The sequence below is a fragment of the Dermacentor albipictus genome, chromosome 6, assembly GCF_038994185.2.
Source record: "Dermacentor albipictus isolate Rhodes 1998 colony chromosome 6, USDA_Dalb.pri_finalv2, whole genome shotgun sequence".
Classification (NCBI taxonomy): domain Eukaryota; kingdom Metazoa; phylum Arthropoda; class Arachnida; order Ixodida; family Ixodidae; genus Dermacentor; species Dermacentor albipictus.
The window spans coordinates 58,743,911-58,768,744 of NC_091826.1; the positions used below are offsets into that span (position 1 = coordinate 58,743,911).

Here is a 24,834-nt window from a genome sequence, read left to right on the forward strand (position 1 = left end):
TCGTCGACATAAGACAAGGTCTAATGACGATTGAGTTCGCCTAACCTTCCTTTCCGCTCTACGACGGATCGCTCGGAGTCGTTCATATTCAATATCAATCGCCGTTCTGGATGTAGGTGCACTGATGAACTTAGTTGTCTTCTGCATTGATGATACAATAATGTCTTCTATATCAGATGGTGAAGTGATGATGAGCATTGAAGTCTCCAATAACAACATGAGGGCCTGGGGAGCTTTGTAATACAGTGGATAGATAAGAGAGTTCAAGATAGGAACGTATGGAACATTAAGAGAGCATTTGCCATTATCCGTCTCATTTTTCCCCTTCTTCTTAAGCGAAATTAGACTATTGTGTTCGTTTCATAATATTCTAGAAAAAAAAGAAAAAAAAACGACGCTGGGGGTGCACCACCTCTGAAAGAGAAAAAGATAACACTGCAAAAGTTTAGGGAAAAGGGGGTGGTGGTGCAATACCCTGTCATTGATAGGAGCCGCCAGTCTGCACGTATAACAGTATTGGACAATTGTTTTAGTCGGTACCCTATTCACGACAAAAGGCGTGCGGCATAGTTACCTGGATAACACGGCTACTAATGTAAATAGATAGATAGATAGATAGATAGATAGATAGATAGATAGATAGATAGATAGATAGATAGATAGATAGATAGATAGATAGATAGATAGATAGATAGATAGATAGATAGATAGATAGATAGATAGATAGATAGATAGATATTCATCCATCCTCGCCTTTATCGCCGAGCGCAGGCTTGGCACTCAGCATGGACAAGGAGTCTGTCCTGCGGCACCCTCTGGTGTGCGTCCACCGGTGCTCACCCCAGCTGGCTTCCTTCATGCACCGCTACCCGCAGGACGGCCTGTGCGACTTGTTGTACCTGCAGCTGCCCGCCGACCTGTCGCTGGCGCACGTCAGGACGGCGCCGTGCTACGACAAGTTCAGAACGATTTCCAGCGTCGGCGCCGTCACGCGCCACGGCGTGCTCTTCGATCGCAGGTATCGACTGTGTGTAAGGACTCTACGCGTGCATTCTCATGAGCGGTACTACCGTCCCCAGGTCTCGTACACGTGCGTAAGGGCCGATTTACACTCGAGCCGCCCATCGCCGCAAACCGCACCGCACGCGTGTGGTCGCGCGAAAGATTGCACGTATCAAACACGTGTGCACAAATTTCGGTTTACGACGTGTAAGGTATACACTGTGTACACAATGTAAACGGTAATTTGTGCAAAAGTGCTGGATACGTGCAATTTTTCGCGCAACCGCATGCGTGCGGTGCGGCTTGCCGCGATGGCCGGCTCGAGCGTAAATCGGCCCTAAAGAGCCGCCGCCGTAGTTCTCTGGGGCATCGCGCGCGTAATTCGGAAGACGTGGTTTCGGCTCCGCAGGATCCGAAAAAGTCATTCGCGTATGCGTCGCCTTCAGGCGCGAATTATGATAGACTGTCTCTAAATGTGCCAAATTTACGCAACCTTCATTCCTAAGACGAGTCAGCTGGCGCAGGACAGGGGTAATAGGAGATCGCAGGGAGAGACTTTCGTTCTGCATGCAGTGGACATAAATAGCCTTCCGACAGTGTCAGGATGAGGACAATTATTCCAATGATTTCCGTGCGAGAAGGACAAGGCGTTAGGGTGCTGCCTTGTGCATTTTATAGTTACACATCACAATTGCAGAGTAATTATAAATATCGAACGATTGAGCATTCAGTCATGCCGCGTGCTTGTCACTAATTCGCGGTCAGAAACAGTGCGTCACATACACAAAGGAACACAGATTCGCGGCACTTAATACGGCGTGATAATAAGCCTCATATTTTTATGTCGCAAATATCAGTTGACTGTTGTGTGGAAGGCGTCGTACATCTGTACGTACATATCTACCACAGAACGAGCGGACTTGACCGTTTCCGTGGCCACAGTGCAACCCGTGCGCTTGCCACAGAAGCAAATGTTTCGCATGCTGGAAGCACAAAGGCACGCATATGATACGGGCTTTGACGTGACCTTGCGCTCATAAGTTACAGTTGTAATATGTCAAGTGGGTGTTCCATCGAAAAAGGCGTCGTAAATAATGGCGCATTCCATTGGGCTAGCAGCAGCACTTAGATGCGTCGACCAAAGTGCTCTCTCAAGAGTAGCTGCGTTGCAACGGCAAAACAAGAGCAGTTTGGCGACGCCGATAGCAGTGGAGAGCAGTTCGAGCTTGGAGTTAGTGTACACGGTTTACTTTAAGGAGCCATATACATTAACTCTAGTTCGAGCTACTGCCGTTAGGGAAGCGGAGTGCGAATAGGTCACGTGACGCAACCGCGTCATATCCCTTTATTTTGGTTGTTTTTCCGTTATTTGGGTTCAGTGCACGGCAGCAACGTCAGCTAAGAAGCGAAGTTTGCCTGAAAATCGTAGCGGGATGGTTAACAATCTGGTCACGTGATACACATTCGCCCTCGCCCCTGCACCCGCGGAACGCGGGATACGTTTCAGTAGGGGAGCAAGAAGTCGCACTTTCGCTGCTGTTTGCCTCCGCTGCCGTTCTGCCAGTGGAACGAACCATAAGAAACTGCACTGCGAAACACGCAGTGTGTCTTTCATGACGGCACTGCACCTGAGTACCTTCCACGGCGTTGCCTGCATGCTATGCATGAATCGGAGCCATCTCTCGTTCTGCAGCCAGAGCAACGCCAGCTACTGGCAGCTGAGGGGCGACGACGGGATGGTCGCGTTCATGGCGTTGTGGGGCAACAAGATCAAGAACTATGGACTGACCAACTTCGTCTTGAACAGGTCCACCTCCACGGACGAGCTCAAGCTGTGTCTGCCCCTGATAGAGGTAACCCTTTGCCGTATAGTGACTGCAGAGGTGGTGCTGTTGTAACATAGCTACGACGCATCTGGTGCCGCCACACGACCTGTGCCTTGCGTCCACGAACAATGCTGCATTAGTTGAACTTGTGTATGTTGAAGATGTGTGTCCGAAAACGGCAGCCTTCCACATCACGCGCGCGATCCTCTAGCCATTAAGCTGCGGCAGCGGCTGTTATTCTTCCGTCTACATTCTTGGGTATTTGTGTAGGTGTACTGATCTGGACCTCGGAGATAACCAGCGTCACTCCTGGCCATGGCGCCGAATGTGACGCACAACACAGAACACACGTGCGCGCACAAACATATGCACGCGCATGTGACATATCAGATGTCTAACCGAAAAAAAAGAACTGCCTGTCCGGTCGGGGTTCAACGTTCTCCGATTTCGTTCCGGTTCAGCACCGGCTCGGAGAAAAAAAATTGTTGCCATTCGAGAACCGGTTCGGTTTGTCAGCATGCGCAGGATTTGCCAGGAAGAGGAAGTCACAATTCAATTGGTGCTTTTACGCCGCTATCTATCTATCTATCTATCTATCTATCTATCTATCTATCTATCTATCTATCTATCTATCTATCTATCTATCTATCTATCTATCTATCTATCTATCTATCTATCTATCTATCTATCTATCTATCTATCTATCTATCTATCTATCTATCTATCTATCTATCTATCTATCTATCTATCTATCTATCTATCTATCCATCCATCCATCCATCCATCCATCTATCTATCTATCTATCTATCTATCTATCTATCTATCTATCTATCTATCTATCTATCTATCTATCTATCTATCTATCTATCTATCTATCTATCTATCTGTCTGTCTGTCTGTCTGTCTGTCTGTCTGTCTGTCTGTCTGTCTGTCTGTCTGTCTGTCTGTCTGTCTGTCTGTCTGTCCGTCCGTCCGTCCGTCCGTCCGTCCGTCTGTCTGTCTGTCTGTCTGTCTGTCTGTCTGTCTGTCTGTCTGTCTGTCTGTCTGTCTGTCTGTCTGTCTGTCTGTCTGTCTGTCCATTTTCCCGCCAACATGGGTCACTGGGTGGGTAGTCTACGATCTAATGGGTAGCGCAACTGGCTGCTGCGCTGAGGGATAAGGCTTCGAAACCGACCGTCAGACCAACATGGGTCACCGGATATGTGTAACTAGGTATGTGCCAACTTTCGCGCCAACTTGAGTACCTGAGTATGCGCCACTGCCTATGTGCCACTATTCAGTTACAAATAAAATTCTGTAAGATTAACTCCAGTGCTCAGCGGAATCAAACCCGCCCCATGTGCGGACGTCGCAGTTGCATCGCTAGATTGCGAAGCGCGTGCAATGGGAATCGCGAAAGAGGAACCAGGCTGCCTACACATTTCACCGCTGACAATGCGATGTGTCGCTACATTGTTTCAATGTTAATTCGCAATAACACCGACATTTCATCGTAAAATGGGTCCTGCCATGACTTCTTTATCTGTAGAGTTTTCTACATAAACCGCTACAGAGACCCGTGGCGCTGGGCTCGTTCGGCTACCATAGGAATGACCGGAAGTACACGAATTTGTCTAGTCTCCCCGCTTGTGGCTTCAGACGTTCTTGTGGTGTTATCTGTCGCGCTTTATATGTCTTTTCAAACTTTCAAACGAGCGTATATACTTTATTTGCTCCGCAGCACGGAGCCCGAACGCTCTAGACAGAAGTGTGGACGGACGTCCGTACAGGATGATAAATGCTCCATCGTGCTTTTTCCTGACGCAGCGGCTACGCGAGCTGCAGGCCCTGCTGAATGAGTTGACGGGAGAGGAGGTCGCGAGGCGGTACATGATGCTGGACGTGCGTACCTCGTACACAAACCCGACCGCGGACCTCGTGATACTGAGTAAACTGCTTCGCATCGTCATGTGAGTTTATTGGCAAAAATTGCGCCTGACATTTTATTTTCTACAGGAAGTACTTTGAACGCAACAGAAACTAATGAAAAACTCGGGTAAACTTCTAGCTACTTTTTTGTAAGGTGGTGGCGATCAAGTCAGTCACCTGACTGAATCAAAGCCTTCCTATGGTTGAACATAGAACCGGCTGTAAGTTTTACAAGCTTAGGTAATGTGTATAGTTTACCAATCCTCCTGTCACGGTACGAGCTGCATTTTCGGGTATTGTAAAAGAGTAATTTGGTAACACAGCTCATCTTATTTATCTCTTTATTGTTAAGTTTTCCAAAAATTCTTCAAACAGTGTCCCGGTAATAACAGCGTCAAACAGCTTCGGAGACTGTTGTAAGCGCGGTATAGATATTGTGCTAAACCTAGTGGAAGTGTTATTATTGCTAGTCGTACCTACAACACGCGCATTACGTTTCCTACATTATCCTACAGCTACCGATGCCATTTGGCGCCGTTTGTACAACTCAGTAGCTGATCAGAAATTATCGGAAACTTTATGAATGTACTGTCGTAACCAGCAAGACACCAATAAGAGCTAAGGCTTGTTTTATTGCGATATCAATCATATGGACACCTCAAGCGCACCTCTGCTGTCGTCGTCGGCATCGCCTTGATGTTCCGTATAAAGTCCTCGGGCGATGACATCATCGCCGCGCGCCGTATGCTGTATGTGCGAGTGAAAGCATGCGACGCTAGGCGGACGATGGCGGCTCAATCTTGTGCGCGCAATGAAGGAAAGTCGGGAGGAAACGCACTGTCCTCCGTCGCATGCAAGCCACCTGGGGGAGCGGAGAAAGGGGGGGTCGTTCTACTCCGGCGGCGGCTGTGTAAGGCGCGGTCGCGCGCGCCTTATATTGAAAACGATCAGCGATCGGGATAGAGTGCGCCGAGGGCTGATAGCTTCGTGTGCGCTGTGTTCTCCACTTAGTTGGCGTTGAAGCGAGAGGCACCACGAAGGTCAATTCGCTCGCGTTCTCACTCCAGCAATTTGACAGTGAGACAGTGAGTGTGCGCAGTGATCGAGTGAGACGTGCCCGTGTTTGTCGTGCGCGCGAGACACCATGTTTGTTAATTTAGTTGGTAATGCGGATGTTTACAAGTTTATACGGCTCGTAAAACTAATATCCTTACTTCGTGTAGATGTCTACTAATTTGCTTCCGCAGTCGATGCTTCACTTTTCTGCGATTGAACTGGGACTTTACTGCGATCACCTGACATTCTTCGGCTGTGCCTCTTTCTTACGCATAGGACCTTTCCAATCGACTTGCTGCTACTTCAAACGCACCTTCCGGTGGATGGCGCCAAGCCCTGCATGGTGGTGGGCCCCACGACAAGCGTGCGAGCGGGCACGTTGGACACCGTGGAGGTGCCCATCATGGTAAGTCCGCGCACTCAGAAACACGGTAAACATGACTTGTTACTGGCTCCGCTATAATTTCCGGCTCATGCAGCCGACAAAAGCATATTCTTCGAGATTTGTTTCTGTTAGTCTGAGGCAACCGCCCCTGAGGTGCAGATTTGGTCACTATATACCTATTAATTGCTACGACGAGACCTTCGCTCTTTGAGCCGCGACGTGTGACTCCCCTAAAGAGATAAAGGAGATATTGTCGGACGACGCGCAGGAAAGCTAGCTGGCTCGGACAGTCCTAATGGCAGAGTTGTCATACACTTGGCCGGCTTTGCATTGGCTCAGTCGTTTTTTCCTCACCTTGCCGGCTGCCAGTTCGACTCCGACACAGGGACGCCATTTGCCGTTTTTTTTGGTTCTGTACACAAGATGAGATCAAATCAAAACTTCATTTTCTTGAAACATCTGGATAGACTCGTGGGCTAACAGCTGCTGTCACCAGCTTGACAAAGGCCCGGGAGCCACGGCACATGAAGCACGTATGTGGCAACAATATAGCAAGCACGACAGCACATAACAAACAACTGGATTGTGCCTAGCGGAGTCATTTCTAATTCCTTAAAGGGACTCTCTGCTGTTTTCCAAGGACCTTCTATTGTGTAGCACAATAGAAAACCTTGCTATTCGAAGTGCCTAAGTGTGCAGTTCTTTCTCTGGGAAGCGATTATAAATTTGAAAACAATATCTTTCGACCTGCGTAGTCTCTTTATAAAACTGTGCATGGACGCCGAAATCGCTGGCCCTCTTCGATTATCCATCTCTGACAGTCCCGGACATTCCGAGACGCTGCAAATATATACGTGTTTTCATTTTGCGATATATTGCCTGGCGCGGACAATCTGTCTCGTACGACATGTTGCAAACAGGGCGATGTGTAGCGCCACGCGCTATTTGGGAGATCGCGAGAAGCGGCGCGTGGGTGACACGTGGGCGCGATTTACAGCATCCGATGCAGACCTTCGCTCATGCAGCGCTTTCTTTCCATACAGACGATGCGCGCTACCCTGGCGCCATCTCGTAGCCATCATCGCCGCAAAGCACGGCACTACAGTTTTTTTTTCTCACGCTTTTGCCATACCCTCTTCCTCCGCTTTCCTCCTCGTGCTCTCTTCACTATCGCCGCCTTTCATCTCCTGCAGCGCTCCGCGCTCGCTTTCACAATTCGATGTGTTCATTCGCTGAGTTACGAGGGACAACGCCGACGCTCGGCGTTGTCTAAGAGCGGGCGCCCAATGGCTGCGCTTTAAAAAATGGCGGCTGAAGCCGCCGCACGACGAATGTCGTTGGCGTTGCGTTTAGCATTGAATCAATAAAGTGACAAAAGGCATCGCCACCGTCAAAACGAGTTATGTATGAGGCGTGTACTGTAGAGTGATTCCTCTTTCGCGCTTCCCTATGAACACTCGGCGCCACTTAGCGCCGCCGCTGCGAAGCCTACGCATAGCCTCCGAAATGCGTGGCACAGCGGTGCGTGCGAACGCTGACGAATGCGTCATGCGGCAACCTGGCTCCTCTCTCGCGCATCTTTCTGGACACGCTGCGCCATCTAGTGGCACTGCAGATAAGTCCGCGCGTTCGCTCGGAGACAGGAAGCGTGGTGCGCCTGCGAACGCTTAGACTTGTTCCCTCGCTTGCCGCACACTCCCGTGGCACATACTGAGTGACACAAAGTGGCGTGAGGTTCGTCGAAGAAGAAGAAGAAGAAACTTTAATAGAGAATAATCCGGCAGTTCTTGCTGTGGTGGCCTCAGGTGACGGCTCGAAGTCCTTGGACTCGAGCGGCATCTTCGGCTTGCCGGATGGCCCAGAGCTGGCAGACAGAGCTGGTCTGCCAGCTCTGAACTTCTGATAGCCGCCTCCCAGTGGCGGCGACACCTACGGAGAAGGTCCCCGGCGGCTCCCGCATCCGGGGCAGCGTCGGGAAGAAGCGAGCTCGAGCCTTCTCCTAGCCTGGCAACGGCCGCGATTATGCACGCGTCGCCAACGGAACTGGTTTGATTACCGTCGTTGCCGGCACACTCCCAGAGCATGTGTCGCAGCGTTGCTCTCTGTCCGCATGTTTTACACGCGTCTGTTGAATATAAACGCGGATAGCAGTGGTGTAAGATAGCGGGGCTAGGGTAGGTGTGTGTCTGGAGCAAGCGTAACGTTACGGCCTCGTTCCTGTTCAATTTATCGTGCGGTGGCGGGAATGTGCGTCTTTCGAGTCTGTAGTGTTGGGTGAGGTCTCTGAACGTGGTTAGGCGATCGCCCCACGCCCAGTGTGCTTCTTGTTGTTGTGTTTCTGTTGTAGTGCCCCGATCCGGCAGATCCGATGTCCCGCTCTCGGGGGCGGAGGCGGGCACATAATCAGCGGCGGCTCGGCGTGTGAGACCTCGAGCCGTAGCGTGGGCCGCCTCGTTGCCCGCGAGCGGAACATCGGTATGTGCCGGGGTCCAGAGGAGGAAGACCGTATAATTTTGGGGTTGCGAGGGCGATTACGAGTCGCCGTCGTCAGAAATTTGGAGTATGCGGGCCGCTTCCCGCGAGACCCGACCGCGCGCGAAGCCGCGGATTGCCGCCTGCGAGTCGCTGATCACGATCGCAGCGTTCGGCACCGCGACGAGTGCTAGGACTATCGCGGCTTCTTCGGCCGCCTCCGTGTGTCCCGTGGTCACCGTGGCGCTCGCGAGGCACCTACCCGAGCGGTCTACAGCCGCTATCGCGTGTGCGCTTCTCTCTCCTCCGTATCGCGCCGCGTATACGTATACCGCCTCGTTGCTGTTACCAAACTTCTTCTGAAGGGCGCTTGCTCGTTTGTTGCGTCTCCCGGCGTGGTGCGTCGGGTGCATGTTCTTGGGAAGCGGCGGGATGATCAGGTGGTCGCGAACAGAGGCGGGAACCGCCGTCTTTTCTCCATGCTGAGTGTGGTATGCGATGCTGAGCGACTCGAGGATGCATCGACCTGCCTTTGACCTCGATAATCTTTCGTATTGCGCAATGTCGTGCGCCTCGATTAACTCGTTAAGGGAGTTGTGAACTCCGAGCTCTAGAAACTTGTCGGTGCTCGCGTTGAGTGCAGCGCCGACCGCCCTCTTGAAAGCTTTTCGGATCATGCATTCGAGTTTGTTTTTTTCGGACGCGATCCACCTCAGGTAGGGGGCAACATACGTTATGCGGCTTATCGCGTACGCCTGCACGAGATGGATCGCGCACTCTTCACGCATACCATTGCGTCTATTCGTGATGCGACGCAAGAGTCGGATCGTGTCATCTACCGAACGACGAAGTATTCGCACCGTCTCTCCGTTATGGCCGTTTGCCTGCAGGTGTAACCCTAGGATTCTAATTTTCTCTACGTGCGGTACGGGAGTACCATCTGCCAATGTAATGCGTATTTTGGAATATTCCCGTTCACCTTCGCGCAGGGTTTTACGACCTCACCTTGTGGGTTTGTAGAGTAAGAGTGGAGTAAGAGCCGCAGCTCGTTACAGTGTTGGCGTGAAAGGCATTCATTTCAAAGGGGCACATGCCCAGTGCATTTGCGGCCCAGCCTGCTAATGCGTCGGGTTGCTGTCCTTGAGGAATCCGTGTAATCCTTGTGGCATGGGCTCGATTCTGCTCAGGATCGGTTATATTTAAGGAATCTTTCTCGTCATTGTGGAGTGGCACGTTCCCAATGGAACACCCACACAAGTTGACGTCAAGTTGACGTTACACAAGTTGACGTCAACGACCTTTATTGAAGAGCGGCACACACCAAATGGCACCTACCTGGTGACACAAGTTGGCCTCATAGAGGCTCATTTCAGAACTGTACCGAGTGAGTGGCAAATACGCAGTGTTCCAAGGTGTCGTTGGCGGCATGTTTTTGTGGCATGAGAACAGCCGGTCAGGCGGTCAGTGCGCGAGTGGCACAAAAGACCCCCACCCGGAAAAGCCACCCGTGAGTTGAAAGCGCGACTTGAGTAGCATAGCAGCAATGCGTCGAGTAATATTGAAGTATTTAAGATGGCTTCAACGAGTCTGGGGTGCAATGTATGGGGTATCTGGAAGGCAGCGGCATGGTAGTTCAACGGACGTTAGCCCCAGTAGCTCAACGTAGGCGGTATACAGAAATGGCGATACCCTGTGTAGCTGAGGCGCCGAAAAAGGTATACTGGTGTGTGGGACGTCGGAATGTGTTGGTGAGGTTGTTTCAAGAAACATAGTAAAAACAGACACTAAAAAAGAAATGAGAAGGGGGAAATCGAAACCGGAATAACAAATAGGAGGGTGACGTGCGCAGAAGCGGGCGGGGGCAGGTGTACATGGGAAAAGGGGGGTCGTACAGTTGATTAAACGTAAAAACATGAAAGAGTATATAATAAATTGAGTAGTAGGCAGGAAAAATTTTCGAAACGGAGGAATAGGTGAGGTTAAGAATTAAGGTTAGCTGGTGGCATAATGTGTTTTGTGTCTTGCTTGATGGTATGAGAATTTCAGATTTAAGTTACCGCTTTTAAAGATTCTAAGTTGCCACGTGCCAAATTCATTCCCGTCGGGTGTAGGCAATTAAACTTGTGTATGAGGTATGATTCCGTATATTTCCTTTCCCGAGGTGAACGGAAATTTGTTTGTAGTATATAGAGTCTTGATTTGCCAAATATATGACCACGTTCATTAAAGTGGCTGGCTACTGCTTTAGGTAAATTGTGTTTTGTGTCCGCGCGGTGACTGTTGAGTCTTGTATGAATTTGTTGTCCAGTCTCACCTATGTATTGTTTGCTACAAGTGGCACATTCTAGACAGTAGACTACGTTGCTTTATGTGCAGGTGAAAGGTGAAATTACCACACAAGGTAACTTGTGTGGTAATTCGATGGTGTACTTTTTACTGTAGTAGTAAATTGAATATGTTTGCATGTTGAGCACCTGGGGCGGCCACAGGGACCGGTTCCCAACTTCGTCTTTGTTCTTATTTTGGTATGCACAAGAATATATTTAAAATTAGTGTTGCGTCTGTAGGCTACTCTGGGCGGGTCGGGAAAAATCCTATTAAGTTTCTGGTTGCTGGTGAGAATTGGGTAGTATTTACTGAGGATGTTACTCACGTTTGGGAGTGTGTTTGAGAATTTAGTAGTAAGAAGAGGCGTTGTTGTTCTTGTGATACTCGGGCGGGGCTTGAGGAACCTGGCTCGATCAAGTTTTGTTGCAGTGGTGTAGGCTTTTTGAAGGTCACTGTTTGGGTGGTTCCTGTTTGATAGGGTTTCTTTAAGGTGATCGAGTCTGTCTATGTAGTCTGTTTTCAACGCAAATTAGACGTAGTCGTGTGGCTTGGCTTTTAAAGATGCCTTGTTTGCAATGTCTGGGATCGTGGCTCGTATATTCTAGGTTCTTCCCGCATATCGCATTCAAAGTCACTCACTCCAGCGTTTTGACAGGGAGTTTCCGCTTTCATCAAATGGGATGTGTTCATGTTTGCTTGTGCCAGGCTTGTGAATTTAGTCAGTAAGCAAATGTGTACAAGTTTATACGGCCGATAAAACTACTCGCCTTACTTCGTATAGCTGTTTACTAATTTTCTATCGAAACCGATAGCATCGCCTTCCGGTCGAAACTGCGCCTTTATTTCTCTTCACTTTTCCTACGAGTCCAAGCGGAACTTCTGCTTCCTTCTGATGCATCGTCTCGGTAGCCCCCACTAATGGCGCTTATCATGTAGATCAGTTTACATGTAGACCAGCTTGTCTACATCGGTGAAATAGTCGCACATTGTTCGTTCTCCTGGCCTCACAGTTTTTTACCCGCTACGGAAAGGGCGCTCAATGGGCTGCTGGCTTTGCACTTTGGTCTCTTAAAAGGTTTTTAAATGTGTATACCAAATATTACATAAAGCTGTTCAACAAATTTCAACCACCCAACCACCACGTCACTTTGCGTTTTTGCATACTCTAATTATCGCTACATTATTCGCTATTGCGCGCCTCGTAATGATATTATGGTTCTGGTACGCAAAACCCCAAAGTGTTATTATGTTTTACATGAGGTCAGCTTCTTGAACCATAGTTTACCAAATGTGATTCGTGCCCTGATTCGATGTACAAGTAAGGCACAGTAGAAGGTGTGCATGCGTCTTATGCATTGTTTGGCAGTCATTTCAGCGGGGCTCGAATACGTTAGGGCCTCAAGGGTCCGATCTTGGGTCTCATCTTTTTCCTTCTGCTACCTGTACGACTCTACTTTGGAAAGACATACAGGCGATCTGAGCAATGACGCTCGGCGCTGCCATCTTCATTTTTCGAAATCATGACTTCCGATTGGCGTATCGGCCTACCTGCCGATGGTGTCATGGTCAGAAGGCGTGAGTATTCTGTTGTGTCGGAGGAGCCTCCCTTCTGCGATGACCAGTGCCGACATGCAAGTTAAAAGCTTAGTTTCCAGAGGGGTTTAGGAACGGCTGACGCATTCAGCCTGTCGTAATTGAAAGGTATTTTTTGTGGGAGCAGTAGCTACGTTAGCGGAAATGGGCGTGCACGCGGACCCGAACTCGTTCTTTATACGAGACCCATCTGGCGTCCGCTGTTTATAAAACGCCTATGGGCGACATGCAAAACTTCCAAGTTCGCTTCTTGAGACACCTCTTCTGACCAAACCAAGATAGCGGACCTCCCAGGGCCAGAACCGCAATCAAGGTGTCAACATGCGGAATGGTGACGTCATTCCTGTCATTGTCCGTTCCGCTCCGCCTCTAAGCTTTCGAAACGCAAGCCATTAGCTTTAACATTGTTACAGACAGCGTTACGGGAACCCGGACGTTTTGTTTAGACCTGTGAAACGTGTTGCAAAGCCTGCTTACGGAATTTCGCATAGGGCGAGAGAGTACAATTGGAATCGAGAGTGTGAGTTTGGCGAGCATAATCAACGCTGCAGCCAACCCCGCTGATTGTCTAAGCGCCCGCTAACATGTGGGGTTCGCGCAGAGCGAGACCGTGGTCATGGCTTCGCGGGCCGCGCCGCCGGACTACGTGACCGTGCTGCTGTCATTCAGTGCGCGGACCCTGTTCTTCGATGTTCCGCAGTCGTGGAGCCTGGGCATGCCGTGCGACAAGATCATGGAACCGAAGCAGTTTAGTGAAGTACGTGATCCGGCTCACGCTTTTCTCTGTGCGGTTTTGACACGCCTTAGGCCATGATGCTCGAAATTACCCGTGTCTTAAAGCGTGTACATATCCATCTAGCGTTCAATAGAGTCGAACCTCTTTGTAAGAGTCGTGTCGAACACAAAAACACCTTCGTTATATCCGATATTCGTTATAAGCAATGTATCCATTACACGCTGATATCGAGATACGCTTTTAATTTACTTTGTTATATGCGATGATTCGTTGTATCCACATTCATTATATGGAGGTTTGAACGGAACCGATGCTCCAACCGTTCCTTGTTCCCATGCTGATTGAAGCGTTGCCAAAGAGCCAATTGCAGCGAAATCTACCATTGAGCAAATAAAACATCTGCAGTGACAGTTCAGCTATGAAAAATTAAGACTGGGTGCAAAATTTTATGTGCGAAACGCGTATGCCAGTGCATCACTAAGAACGGACTAAAATCCCGTGCTTTCCATACCGAAACTCTAAAAAAGTGGCGCCATCAAACCTTGCCGGAAGTGATGCAGAGATTAGGGCCTAACCCAAATTGGAGTGCCTACTCGCAATTTTACAGGCTTCGTGTGTATGCATGCAGTCACACTATAATTCAAAGTTTTCACGCAAGGTGTCGAACTGAGAAAGAACACCGACTCGGTTAGGGTTCAACGCACTTACATTTCGTTCCGGTTCAGATAAATAAAAATTTGTAGTGGTTCGCAAACTGGTTCGCCAACCGGTTCGTCACAGTCCATTTTATCCAGCCCCATGGCGACATGCTGCATAGTACTAGCTACTCGTCCTTATGGCGCATGCGCAAGTCTTTAGAGCGCAGCCCTTATGTACCCGTTCCTTCGGCGAGCGTCGGCGTCGGCGCAACCGAGCGAACGACGAGAGCGACCGAGGAGCGCAGCGGGGGATGAAAGACGCGAGGAGGAAAGCGCAGGAGGAGAGTGTAGCGGAACCAAAAGGCAGAAAGTGGAGGAGGGTATGTCGAAAGGGAGGGAAGAGTAGTGCGGCGAGAACGGCTACGAGATGGCGCCACAATAGCACGCGTCGTCTGGGGGGTCTATCGGTGGCGGCTGCTGTGAATCGCGCCCGCGTGTCGTCCATGCGCTGGCTCTCACGATCTTTAGATTAGTGAGACAATCATGCCACACTTCCCTCGGTTTCCCGCACGAGGTAGATTTTTCGCGCCAGCCAATATACCGCGAAATGAAACCACGTGTAGAGCTGCGCTCGAATTTCGCGTTAAGGAGTACCGTAATCGTCGGTGATTTTTTTTACGAATGAATTACACAGACACGGCGCACATTTAATGTACATATTCAACACAGAGGTAATTAATTACAATCCTTGCATCATCGTAAGGGCTGCGTAGCTTCCATTTTCATTACTTTCACAGCAGCAGAGCCAGTGAGTTTTGCCCTTGCTTCGGGTCTTTACTATGTACTGTGGTGTCGAAGACAGCACGAATTCATACAGTATTACATGCATTACAACTTCGAGCTTCTTGTCTGCAGCGAAGAAAGAAGCCGGCATTTGACATTTCGCTCACTTTGCTGTTTTTATAAGAAGCAGTTGAGGACATTCACGCTTCCTAATGATGAATAAGGACGGTTTGTGCTGAACCGTACGTCACTCTTGCGCATCTGCACGTGAAGCGTAGTCTCGCGCTGGGTATAAGGGCGGACAAAGAAATCAAAAGCACGCACATTGTGTCCCACGAATATCTTCTACAACTCGAAGAGCGTTGAATACTCGGCTTGGTTAAGCACGTAACTTGCGTTGAGCCATGACACGTAACAAAAACACGTTTTTGCATACGTGCCTAATGAGATCAGCATTCCGGGCAAGTTGACAATCTATGAAGTAATACTGCGCAACAAAAAAATGACATGGACGTAAGAGAATGCCGCGGTGACGGCATTCATTAGCGACCGCAGTGTTATGGTTAAAATAAGTCATGCATGCACGCACTCGTTATTTGATATCCATCCTCGACGACATTGTCTTCTACGCTGCCCGTGTTTATCTATACAGTTTCTCCAGTTTTAGTAGCAAGTGGACCTACCGGTCCAACTGGGAGAGTCAGCAGAAATTTTCATTCCGCGGAGCCCCCGACGCAAATTTTATTCCCTGAAATACAACTGGAATGGCCAGCTTCAGAAGGGCAGTCGTCTCTACCGAGGTGGCCGTAGTTAGCTTCACATACCCATCGCCTGTCCCCATTCTTGCACACAAAGAAACTTGTCAGTCCTAACAGTCTGCTACTAAGGAGCGCCGATCGAAGTAGTATAGTTATTCGAAGAATCGTACAAACTATTGAGCATCAGTTCTCGCCTTATAATGCGCTTGAACCATTTCGTGCCAAACCAGTAACCGTTATCAACTTTTTCAGTTTAGGTTCGGATCGGGTTCAGTTCCGTCCAAAACTGCGGTTCTGGTGCGGTTTCCAGTACGGCTTTGGTTCGACACCCTGTTTTTCCGCGTACTTTAAGCGAAAAAATGCCATTCGGGCAGCCCCGAGCACGGTACGCGCGATTTTGGGATCGACGTCATATCCGCCTAGTCGTGTAACGGTGCGGCACACCGGTACAAAATTTATCTCTTTTGGGAATTTGCCACGCTCCTAAAAAAATAAAAGAAAAATAACCCTTTGGGGCTTAGCTTGTCCTACGACAATAATCGTCATCTGTCTTGCCCGCATTTCCTCTCTTTAACACTGCGAACCCGGTGCTTCCACGTCACGAACGAATTGCGCGTTATCAGTGTGGCACAGGATTCTCGCCAGGAAAGTAGCGAGCGCTGAGTTTTCAAGAAAGGGAATGCAAGCGAGGCAGATGACGATTATTGCCGTGGGAGAAGATAAGCCACCAAAGGGTGCAAACCTTCTTAAGAGCGCAGGGAGGTCAACGTCATCGTCGTCGCCCTAACCGGGCCCGAGTCACAGAGAGGACTTGCTTGTAGTACTGAGGTCGCGAGTTATATTACCAGCGGAATCAATCAATCAATCAATCAATCAATCAATCAATCAATCAATCAATCAATCAATCAATCAATCAATCAATCAATCAATCAATCAATCAATCAATCAATCAATGAATTTTTAAAATAGTAAAGCTGCGGAGGTATGCTTCACCTTGTACTACACAGATTTCTGAATAACAAAGTTTGTCAGTCTCGTACCAACTACGGTCTTAGATGATTGCCAACGCTCTTCCAAGACAGTTCTACTCTTTCCATTAATTCAGTATCAGCATAGCTGAGCTTGCTTCTACTGAACCTAATTTCGTCCTATAACTAAAATGTTTTCAGTGATCGCCAACACGCATTTACAATTGTTTATGGGATTATCTCAAAATGTCTATTGTTTTAATTTTATCTCTGCAAATGAAAAATCAATGTTTTGAATGAATGAAAAATCCACCAGTTAATAAGCCAGTCAATAAAAAGGAATCCGTGTTACATTTTATTTTATTTAGTTATTGTTGTTTGCATATTGCGAATCAGCGAATGCAAAGGCTAAAAAGCTGGAAGTATAGCCGGTAACATGGGCCCCATTGCTCAGCGACATCGCACCATTCAGCGAAGTAACTTTGAACGTTGAATGAGAAATTCTAAAATTGCTAGTGGATGCAGTGCATAGCGCGAACGTGTGGTAAAAGACACGCGCAGATAAACAACATTACCCACAACGAATTATAACTACAACATAAGCCAACATGATGCTTGAACATTATGCCAGCCCATGTCGTGTGATATTCCAGTGTACAAGACAGCAGGTAGGATTAAATGAGACTTTGAAAACGAGTCATTTAATCACACTCCGTACGCATTAGTTATTATTGCATGGCATTGCTTGTCTGCACTCGTAATAGGCAACGCCAAAAAGTTTCCTGAAGTGTGTGTCAGTACTTAATTAATCAAATAATGAAATAATTTAGTGTCCTTCCTTTAGGTTTGCTATGATCAGCTGCCTATCACCAATGCCGGCTGGGAGATGTCCTGGTTCCAAACGGGCAGCAGCTCCAAGAAGCAGGTGGTCACATTCGACGACAACTCCACCGTCGGCCCAAAGGTATATACGCACGAGTGACTGTATCTGGGTCCCTCTAAAGGGGCATTCACACCAGCGGGCTGATATGCCACGCGGCAATGTTGCTCGCAAATAGTCGCTTTGGTGACTGAAGTTGGTGAACCAACCAGCGGCGACAATTTAGGACATCCGAATACCCCCACGACTATTTTGCGTGGTCATGGTTGCGTGAGCAGAAGTCAACGGAAGCAAAGACGAGAGGGGGTGGGGGTGGGTTGAGGTGAAGAAGAGACACATACTTCTGCAACCTTAATGGGCACACGGTTTAATGTCTGTGGGCAGATGGAAGTGGCAAGAAAGAGGATAGAAGAATGAGGGAAGGATTGGAGGGGTTAAGTGGCGTCCCATAGGAGGACCGACAATTCAGTGAGGCGACGGGCAGGTTGGCGCTCGTTGGCGAGAACATCAGTTACCGTGATTCGGTCGTCAGGCGCGGTCGGTTGCGAGCCCTCTGTCAATCGCAGGCATCAACACGCTTCTGCATCGCGAAGTGCCAAGAGAAATTAATCACAGGCCCTCACAGCATAGCAGAGACGTACCTTAACAGTACATGTCTCCGCTCTCCTAAAGCTCGAATAAAACTGACAAGACTGATCAGCAAAGGAGCACAAAAGTGTTCCCCCTGCCCCGGAAAGCATCAACTCGATTCTTTTTGTTAGCCCAGAGTCAACCGATACACGCTTTCACGGGACCGTTTTGTCTCAGAGGGAAAATCAATTTAGAGTGACAATGTGTTCGTACAGAAATCCTTCAATTTCGCAGTAATGTTAATTTACCGGGAACACGTGCTGTTTGCAGATGAACAGACGTGATTATATTATTTGGTCACTTGACGAAAGTTTCTCTTCAAACAGATGCCAAAGCGTGCGTCGCATCTGCACATTAAAGCGAAGCTTTCTTCGCCTCTTCTACTTTCCGGGCCGCATTTTTACAATAGCTAGTATGTGCAGCAGGGCGTGGATTTTCTCGAGGCGCTTGACGTTTCTGCGCAGGCGCGAGTGAGAGCGGGTGCGAGAGAGAAAATCTGGGTTCCTTTGCACCATGCATGCTTTGCTCCTTGAATATCTGACTCTGCCTAGACACAACGGTGAAATTTCTTTGCGCGTGTTGTATGCGGTTGCCCCTAGGCACGGAGCAAGAAATATAGGAGTGGAAACTCCGCTGTTTGCGGCGACCAGAAAAGGTCACAAGCCCGCGGATATATTTTCATGCTGGCGCCACCTGGCGGCATGGGAAGAAATTACCGCTGTTTCGGTTGCCAGGGCAACCGGTCGAGTGTTGCTCCCGTTCGGCCGCGCGCGCCTGACTAGCCCGAAAAGCAACTGCTGCTACGCTTCAGCCATTTGAGCACAGTAAAAAATAAAACGCGTTTTCCATGACAGCTATAAGATGATACGTAGCTTCTGGTTGTAGCCAGGGCTATCTTGCTCCGTGGCGGGCGGTTTTCGGCTTTTTGCGCTTGCGAAACTGATGGCTATCTCGTTCCTAATCGCTCAAAGGGCGACCGCTTCTTTCTCGCTCTAGTGCTCACAGGGGTGCGCTTAGGAAGCATGCCGCCGTGCATGTGTTTCCGTTCCTTTTCTTTTTTATAAAACTCACGAAAACTAGTTGCCCTAGCTGCTTGGCGATAAGAGGAAGATTAGCGGAAGTTTGCCACACGTGTTGCTTTTTTTGATGGGCACACAACAAAACAGTTTGCTTGAGTGCGCGCACCTACGCAGTGCGGTTACGGCGTGCCCGCTGAAGCAAACACCCGTGTCGTCTGCTTTGAGCGGGTGCCGCCGGAGTGAGCGCCGGGCGCTGCTTTTTTTTTTTCCACTGCTGCTTCTACGACGCGCCGCATGGTGTCGCCACTGCATAGGGTAGCGTCGGCGCATGCAACAATTGTGACTTTATCTGGTCGCCCGCGCTCGCTCGCGCTGACGGGAGTTTCACCTCCTGTATGTCTTACTCCGTGCCCCTAGGCGGTCCGCCTTTCCGGAATGGGGTCGAGTTTGTTTACGCTCGGGCGCCGGCTGCCTTATCCGCCAGCGCGCCTCATTTTTCCAATACTCAGGTCCATTTGTCTTTTCCTGATAGGCCCCAAGGGAACTCCCTACTCGTTCCCAATTGGGTCATTTTCCTTGCTGTTTTATCTTTTTACAGCGCATGCTCACGTGCTTGACTCTCCTCGACCTCAATAATTTTAATTCATAGCTTATGCCTTTTATCCTAAATCAATGCCTCCTTTACTAGATGCCAGCCGCGTTGCTCGTGTTCTCATTGCGGCGGCGGTTCCCTTAGTTGAAGTTAGTTCAGCATAAATTCCGTGAGGCGGCGCTCGTTGCCTTTTCAACTTCCGGCGGATGTGGCAGCGGCGGCGGAATGCTCCGCCGGCGCTTTATAGACAAGAACGGCACCGAGAGCGGCGCTGCTGCGCCGGCGTTGAGAGCACCGCATGCGGAGCAAAATTCTATTAGCCGGTGGTACCCCTCTCCCATCTCTCGTTCGCGCCGCCTTGATTGCCTCCTGCACTGCGCGTGTTTGGGCACGTTTCGCGCCGCGCGCGGTGTGTGCGCGTGGACATTTCCTTCGATGGGCGGTGTACAGTCTCTCTGACATTTAGGGGAAAACTCGAAGCGCATTGCATCGCGATGCGGCAAGCGCTTGAGTCAGGCGGCGGCAGCAGCTCGCGCAGATGCTCGAGGGGCGGGATCTTGAACAGCGTCGTCTGCTACGGCGGCGCACGCTGGCCGCATTGTCGAGAAACGTTCTACTGTAAGGCGCACGCTGGCCGCATTGTCGAGAAACGTTCTACTGTCATGTGCAGGGCGCTGATCACATCGTTACTGCGTGAAATGAGCCGGTATTCTTTGCTAAGCGTTGCGCGACGCCCACTGATACGCCTCGAATGTAAGTTCATCGCTGCATGGCAGGCATAGACGACGTACTGATTCCATACATTCTTGACGGCCCGTTTCTGGAAGGCGACTATATATTCTAACGCGATAGGACGCCGATCCACACTGCTCGTGCTGTGCAAGAACTGCTAGAAGAGCGCGCAGTCACTCTCTTGGAGCGGCCGCCTCAATCCCCGGGCGCCAACATCATTTAAAATGTCTGGGGCTCGTTGAAAGTGTTTCTGGCGAAACATCCCCTCTATCAGTCGCCCGAGGATAGGCTTCGATCCACCATCGTCAGTGACTGAGACGTGCAGCGAATGAACACATCCCTGATCAAGTCATTCTACACTTCACTGCCTTCCAGGATGAGCGCTGTCATCGCTGCCGCTGGGGACATGACGAGATACTAACTGAAGTTCCGAGCGTGACGTGTCCAATTCCCCACCGGCGGGCAGGGTCTGTCTGGTGTAGCGAATGATTATCGAGAAAAATCACTTTCAGCTCATTGTCTGAACCTAAAACGTTCATTTAATCGTGTCCGTTTTTTTCATCGTGTTCGACTCCCATTGTTGAGTGCTTCGTTTTCCTTTCGAGTCAAACAAAGACTGAGCACGTTGCGCGCACATCTTGGTGCCTTTTGTCGCTGCTCATTACGGTAGCACACACAGTGAAGAAATATACGTGCACACGCTCAGTACTCCGGCCTTTCGAAAGAACAAATGAACCACGTTGCCAAAAAAAGTTTGTGGAACTCCATTATCGCCAATGAAGGATCAGAGTGTGGCGACGCACAACGTTTAGTAAAGAATATCAGCTCAGTTCCCGCAGTACCGATGAAATCGATGCACTGCCCCTGACAGTACCACGCTTCCCGAAAATGCGGCCAGCGCGCGCCGCCGTAGCAGACGACGCAGATCACGACACTGCCCCTCAAGCGTGTGCGCCTGCTCGAGCTGCTGCCGTCGCACGACTCCATTGCTTGCCGCATCGCGACGCAATACGTTCCGAGTTTTCCCCTTAGTGTGAAACAAACTGCACACGCTATATTTGCCTTTAAGAAGATCGGTACGCTTGACGATTATTTTTATGGCTGCAATGCGGCGAAAGGGCAGCGTCTGCTTAACCATGTAAGGGACGCTGAGGAGGTAATTGGAAACGACATCGTATGTGCCGCCGGAAAAATCGTCAGCACATACGATGCGGCACATACATACGGCACCTACGAGCTAAAGTCATTTTTGCAGTTTCTCACATTATGTTTGCTACAAATCCGTGTTGTCTCTGATGGCGACAACGGACTTCTATCGACACTGTGCGGAAATAAACAAGATATATCGCTGCATAGCACAAGTACGACATGCGCACACAACTTTAACTAGTACGTCCCCTACAATATGGAATAGAGGCAGCAATGTAGACAGCTTGGTCATTTTTTAACAGTACTCAAGAGACGGAAGTTGAAAGTATTATTAATCATTCCTGCTTCAGCAATGCCGGTGCGACCAAGACGCGGGTGTGTATCGTCCAGTAACCCGATCAATCGGTGCGGTGGTCAAGCGGGAATGAACTCCGGTCATGTTCAATGCATCATGCACATATTCAATTTCTCGGCACGCGTGAACTTCGGCCACTGCTAGCGCATACAACAGACGTGGTTTACATTCTTAGACAGCGCACACACAAACGAAACACGAGAAAGAAGACAGGACAAGCGCTCGTTTAACTTAAAGTTTTTATATGAATAAAAGGATTATGTACCGAGCAATTATTAATTTCACGTGGGTTACATATAGAAACCGTCATACACTCAGGAGGGATCAATGAACGAGCTCGCTTCGTTTGCCAGATGTTTACTTCGCTCGGCGCACCGCAGTAATCCATGTCTGTCGTCTGCTTCTTTCGTACCATTTTCTTGTGAATCGGCAGAATTTCACTGGTGGCATCAACCTTTTCATGTTTACATTGCTGTCGTGACGGTTAACAACACAATAAGAATTTCCGGTCATCCGCAGAGGTGCCGTCGCAAACAAGAGACGTTTCGCGCGCAGCGCGAACTGAACGCGGGCGCGACCGTGAAGGGAAGCGGCGACGGAAACCCCCGCTGGAGATGAAATCGCTCCGCCAAGGGAGAAACGAGCGCTGGCGTCTAGGATGAAACTTGGCGTGCGGTCGTCTATATGCGCGGGCGTCTGTTAGCGAGCGTTATCGCGGGCCTCCGAGATGGCAAGAGAAGCCATGGCAATTTCAGAGGCCGCAGCATGTGATCTAGGTTGCAGACGTCCGCCACAAGCGGCGCTCGCTGCCTTTTCGCGGAGGAGAGAAAAGGGAGAGGGCCAGGAACCGAGTTTACGGACAACGCGGCTGGCATCTAGTAAAGGAGGCATTGCCTAAATCTAAGGGCTATCAAAAATTGCAAAACAATATTAGTGCTCGCAATCTGAAAATGATGTAAATTCACTGACGCCACTCTTTGCGGGCAGCGCAGTGGCACCTGTGCGATGCCAGTAGAGGCACTCGCCTTTTGCTGGGCATGTTGAAGCTTTTAGGGTGCCGTCGCACCAGCGCAATGTACGTGCATAATGTAACCGATGGTGGTCAGCTCCGGGGCCCCGTCAGTTGTACTTCGCCTCTGGAAGAGGCAGGACGTGTGTCGAGTGAGCTCCTGAACTACACTTTTTAAATGAGGTGAACGCGCTTTAAAACACGTATACACCACCTCAAAGAGCTGCGACGAGCGTAATGCCAACGCATTTCTCTCCCCTTTACCGCTAAATCGCCACTGAATTCTCTCTCTCTCTCTCTCGCCTTTGCACGCGATTTCTCGAACTACAGATGATGCACGCCTACAAGCTCTACAGCGGCAAGCGCCTCGGATGGGCCGTTGACGACGTAGAGTTCGACATCGGGCCCAAGGATTGCCGCAAAGCCGTTCCGCTCGTATGGCTGGTAGCCCGAGGCAGGCCCGGGCGCATACCGCAGCTGCCCTGAAGATCGCCACGCGAATACGCCGCGAGTTTTTTTTTTACCGGCCGGAACCGAGCGTGGTGCACCTTTCTATAGAGACTCGTGTGATAGCTTTCAATTGACGAACACATGTAACGTGCAGTACGCACTTCTCGCAAGATATTGGCAGTAATTAAGGCCAAAGTGCACACGCGAAACCGTGAACGTGCCTACTGTACAAGTAAAGCGTACGCGTTGTGTGCTTGATGAACTGAAATGCGCGATAATATTTATCATTATTGTTAATGGCTGCGTCATCTGCGTCACCCCAATTCTGAGTTCTCACTTAAAGGAGTACTGAGATTGCTTTTACACTGGCAAGTGCTGACGAAGGCAAGTTTTCTTGTCAAAACGTATGCTATACAGAGACAATTCTCGTTCAGTCACTGTCGATCGTGAACGCACTAAATTGTTTTCCTACGAACCACTTTGTGCTTTGTTTTTCAGGAGGCGTACGTGTCATGACGTCATAACCCAGATGGTGCATGGTCACTAGGGAGCAGGACGTTGCGACCGTATATATTTTCCAACAATATGTTATTGTATAAAGCTGTATGGTTACGACTCCTTGGCACTAGCTCCTGCGAGTACATACTGTGGCGCCATCTGCTGTTATCTCTCCGTGACGTAGAAAGCGGTACCACGTGATACCGGCTGCGAAGTGTTCGGCATGTCCAGAGGCTCGTGCAGCCACGTTCACTTCCACGTGTGTGCGTGTTTGAAGCGTTGCATGCGTTGTGTCTTGGCTGCAAGACCTAGCGTGTATATACAAACCAGTCTGTTTATAAGGCAGCAAAATACTTTTTTAGTGAGCGGAGCAACCTGGTGGAATCGCCGCGTACTCCACTCTCGTCTGAACGTGTGCACGCGGCACTATGGACTAACGTGAAGAGGCCACTCGCGTAATAGGCGGGCTGTCGTGAAATTAACTTAGTAAGCTCTAACTGTAATCGCTCACATGACTCTCGTATTGCGTTTATCGAGGCACACGAGAATTCGCGCCCCGCTGTGGCTGCTGTGCGGACGGTTTCGATGTCGATTCGCGTTGACAGGCGCGCGGGCTTGACGTCAGCGCTTCGAGCTAGCTTTAGGCGTGTAATTATCAGTGAAACAGCTCGTTGCCGCTTCGGTTTTTGGGGGGTACGCGTGAACACTTGCACCGGGCTCGGTCGAATACGTCCGACAGTAGCTGTAGCAACGAGCAGCAAACCCATGCTGTGCCTTCGGAATGGAACACTTATCTATGCAATTCAACAATCAAGGCTTCAATCGCCAGCGAGCTGCTGCAAAGGCGCGAACGCGGGTGTCGTGATGTCACTTCCTACGTCATAGCGATAGCAGCGCTGGTCTCTCCAGTGACGGCTCTCGAGATAGCACAGCGAGGTCTGGCGACATCGGACATAGTGCGCGCAGAATCGTCACCATATTCTGCTTCCACGTGAGCAGCTTCTGCGTCACGATGTACACATCTCCGGGGAAACGAAAATGAAGCTTGTTCGTAGGAGAGCAATTT

General features: G+C 49.7%; 1 protein-coding gene across 4 annotated transcripts in view; it reads left to right on the top strand.

Annotated features, from left to right (window-relative positions):
* The window catches only part of LOC135896127 (uncharacterized), a 54,779-nt gene extending 31,031 nt beyond the window's left edge, over positions 1–23,748 (top strand). For 3 of the 4 annotated variants that reach the window (XM_070520802.1, XM_065424476.1, XM_070520801.1), the window contains 7 exons: positions 772–1,018; positions 2,696–2,855; positions 4,636–4,778; positions 6,070–6,199; positions 13,173–13,328; positions 17,299–17,418; positions 23,151–23,748. In XM_070520802.1, coding sequence (XP_070376903.1) covers positions 772–1,018; positions 2,696–2,855; positions 4,636–4,778; positions 6,070–6,199; positions 13,173–13,328; positions 17,299–17,418; positions 23,151–23,306 — 1,112 coding nt within the window. In that variant the 3' untranslated portion in view covers positions 23,307–23,748. Of the gene's footprint in view, positions 1–771; positions 1,019–2,695; positions 2,856–4,635; positions 4,779–6,069; positions 6,200–13,172; positions 13,329–17,284; positions 17,419–23,150 lie in introns of all 4 variants that reach the window. The other variant, XM_065424477.1, reaches the window with a different exon arrangement.
* The last annotated feature ends 1,086 nt before the right edge of the window (positions 23,749–24,834 follow it).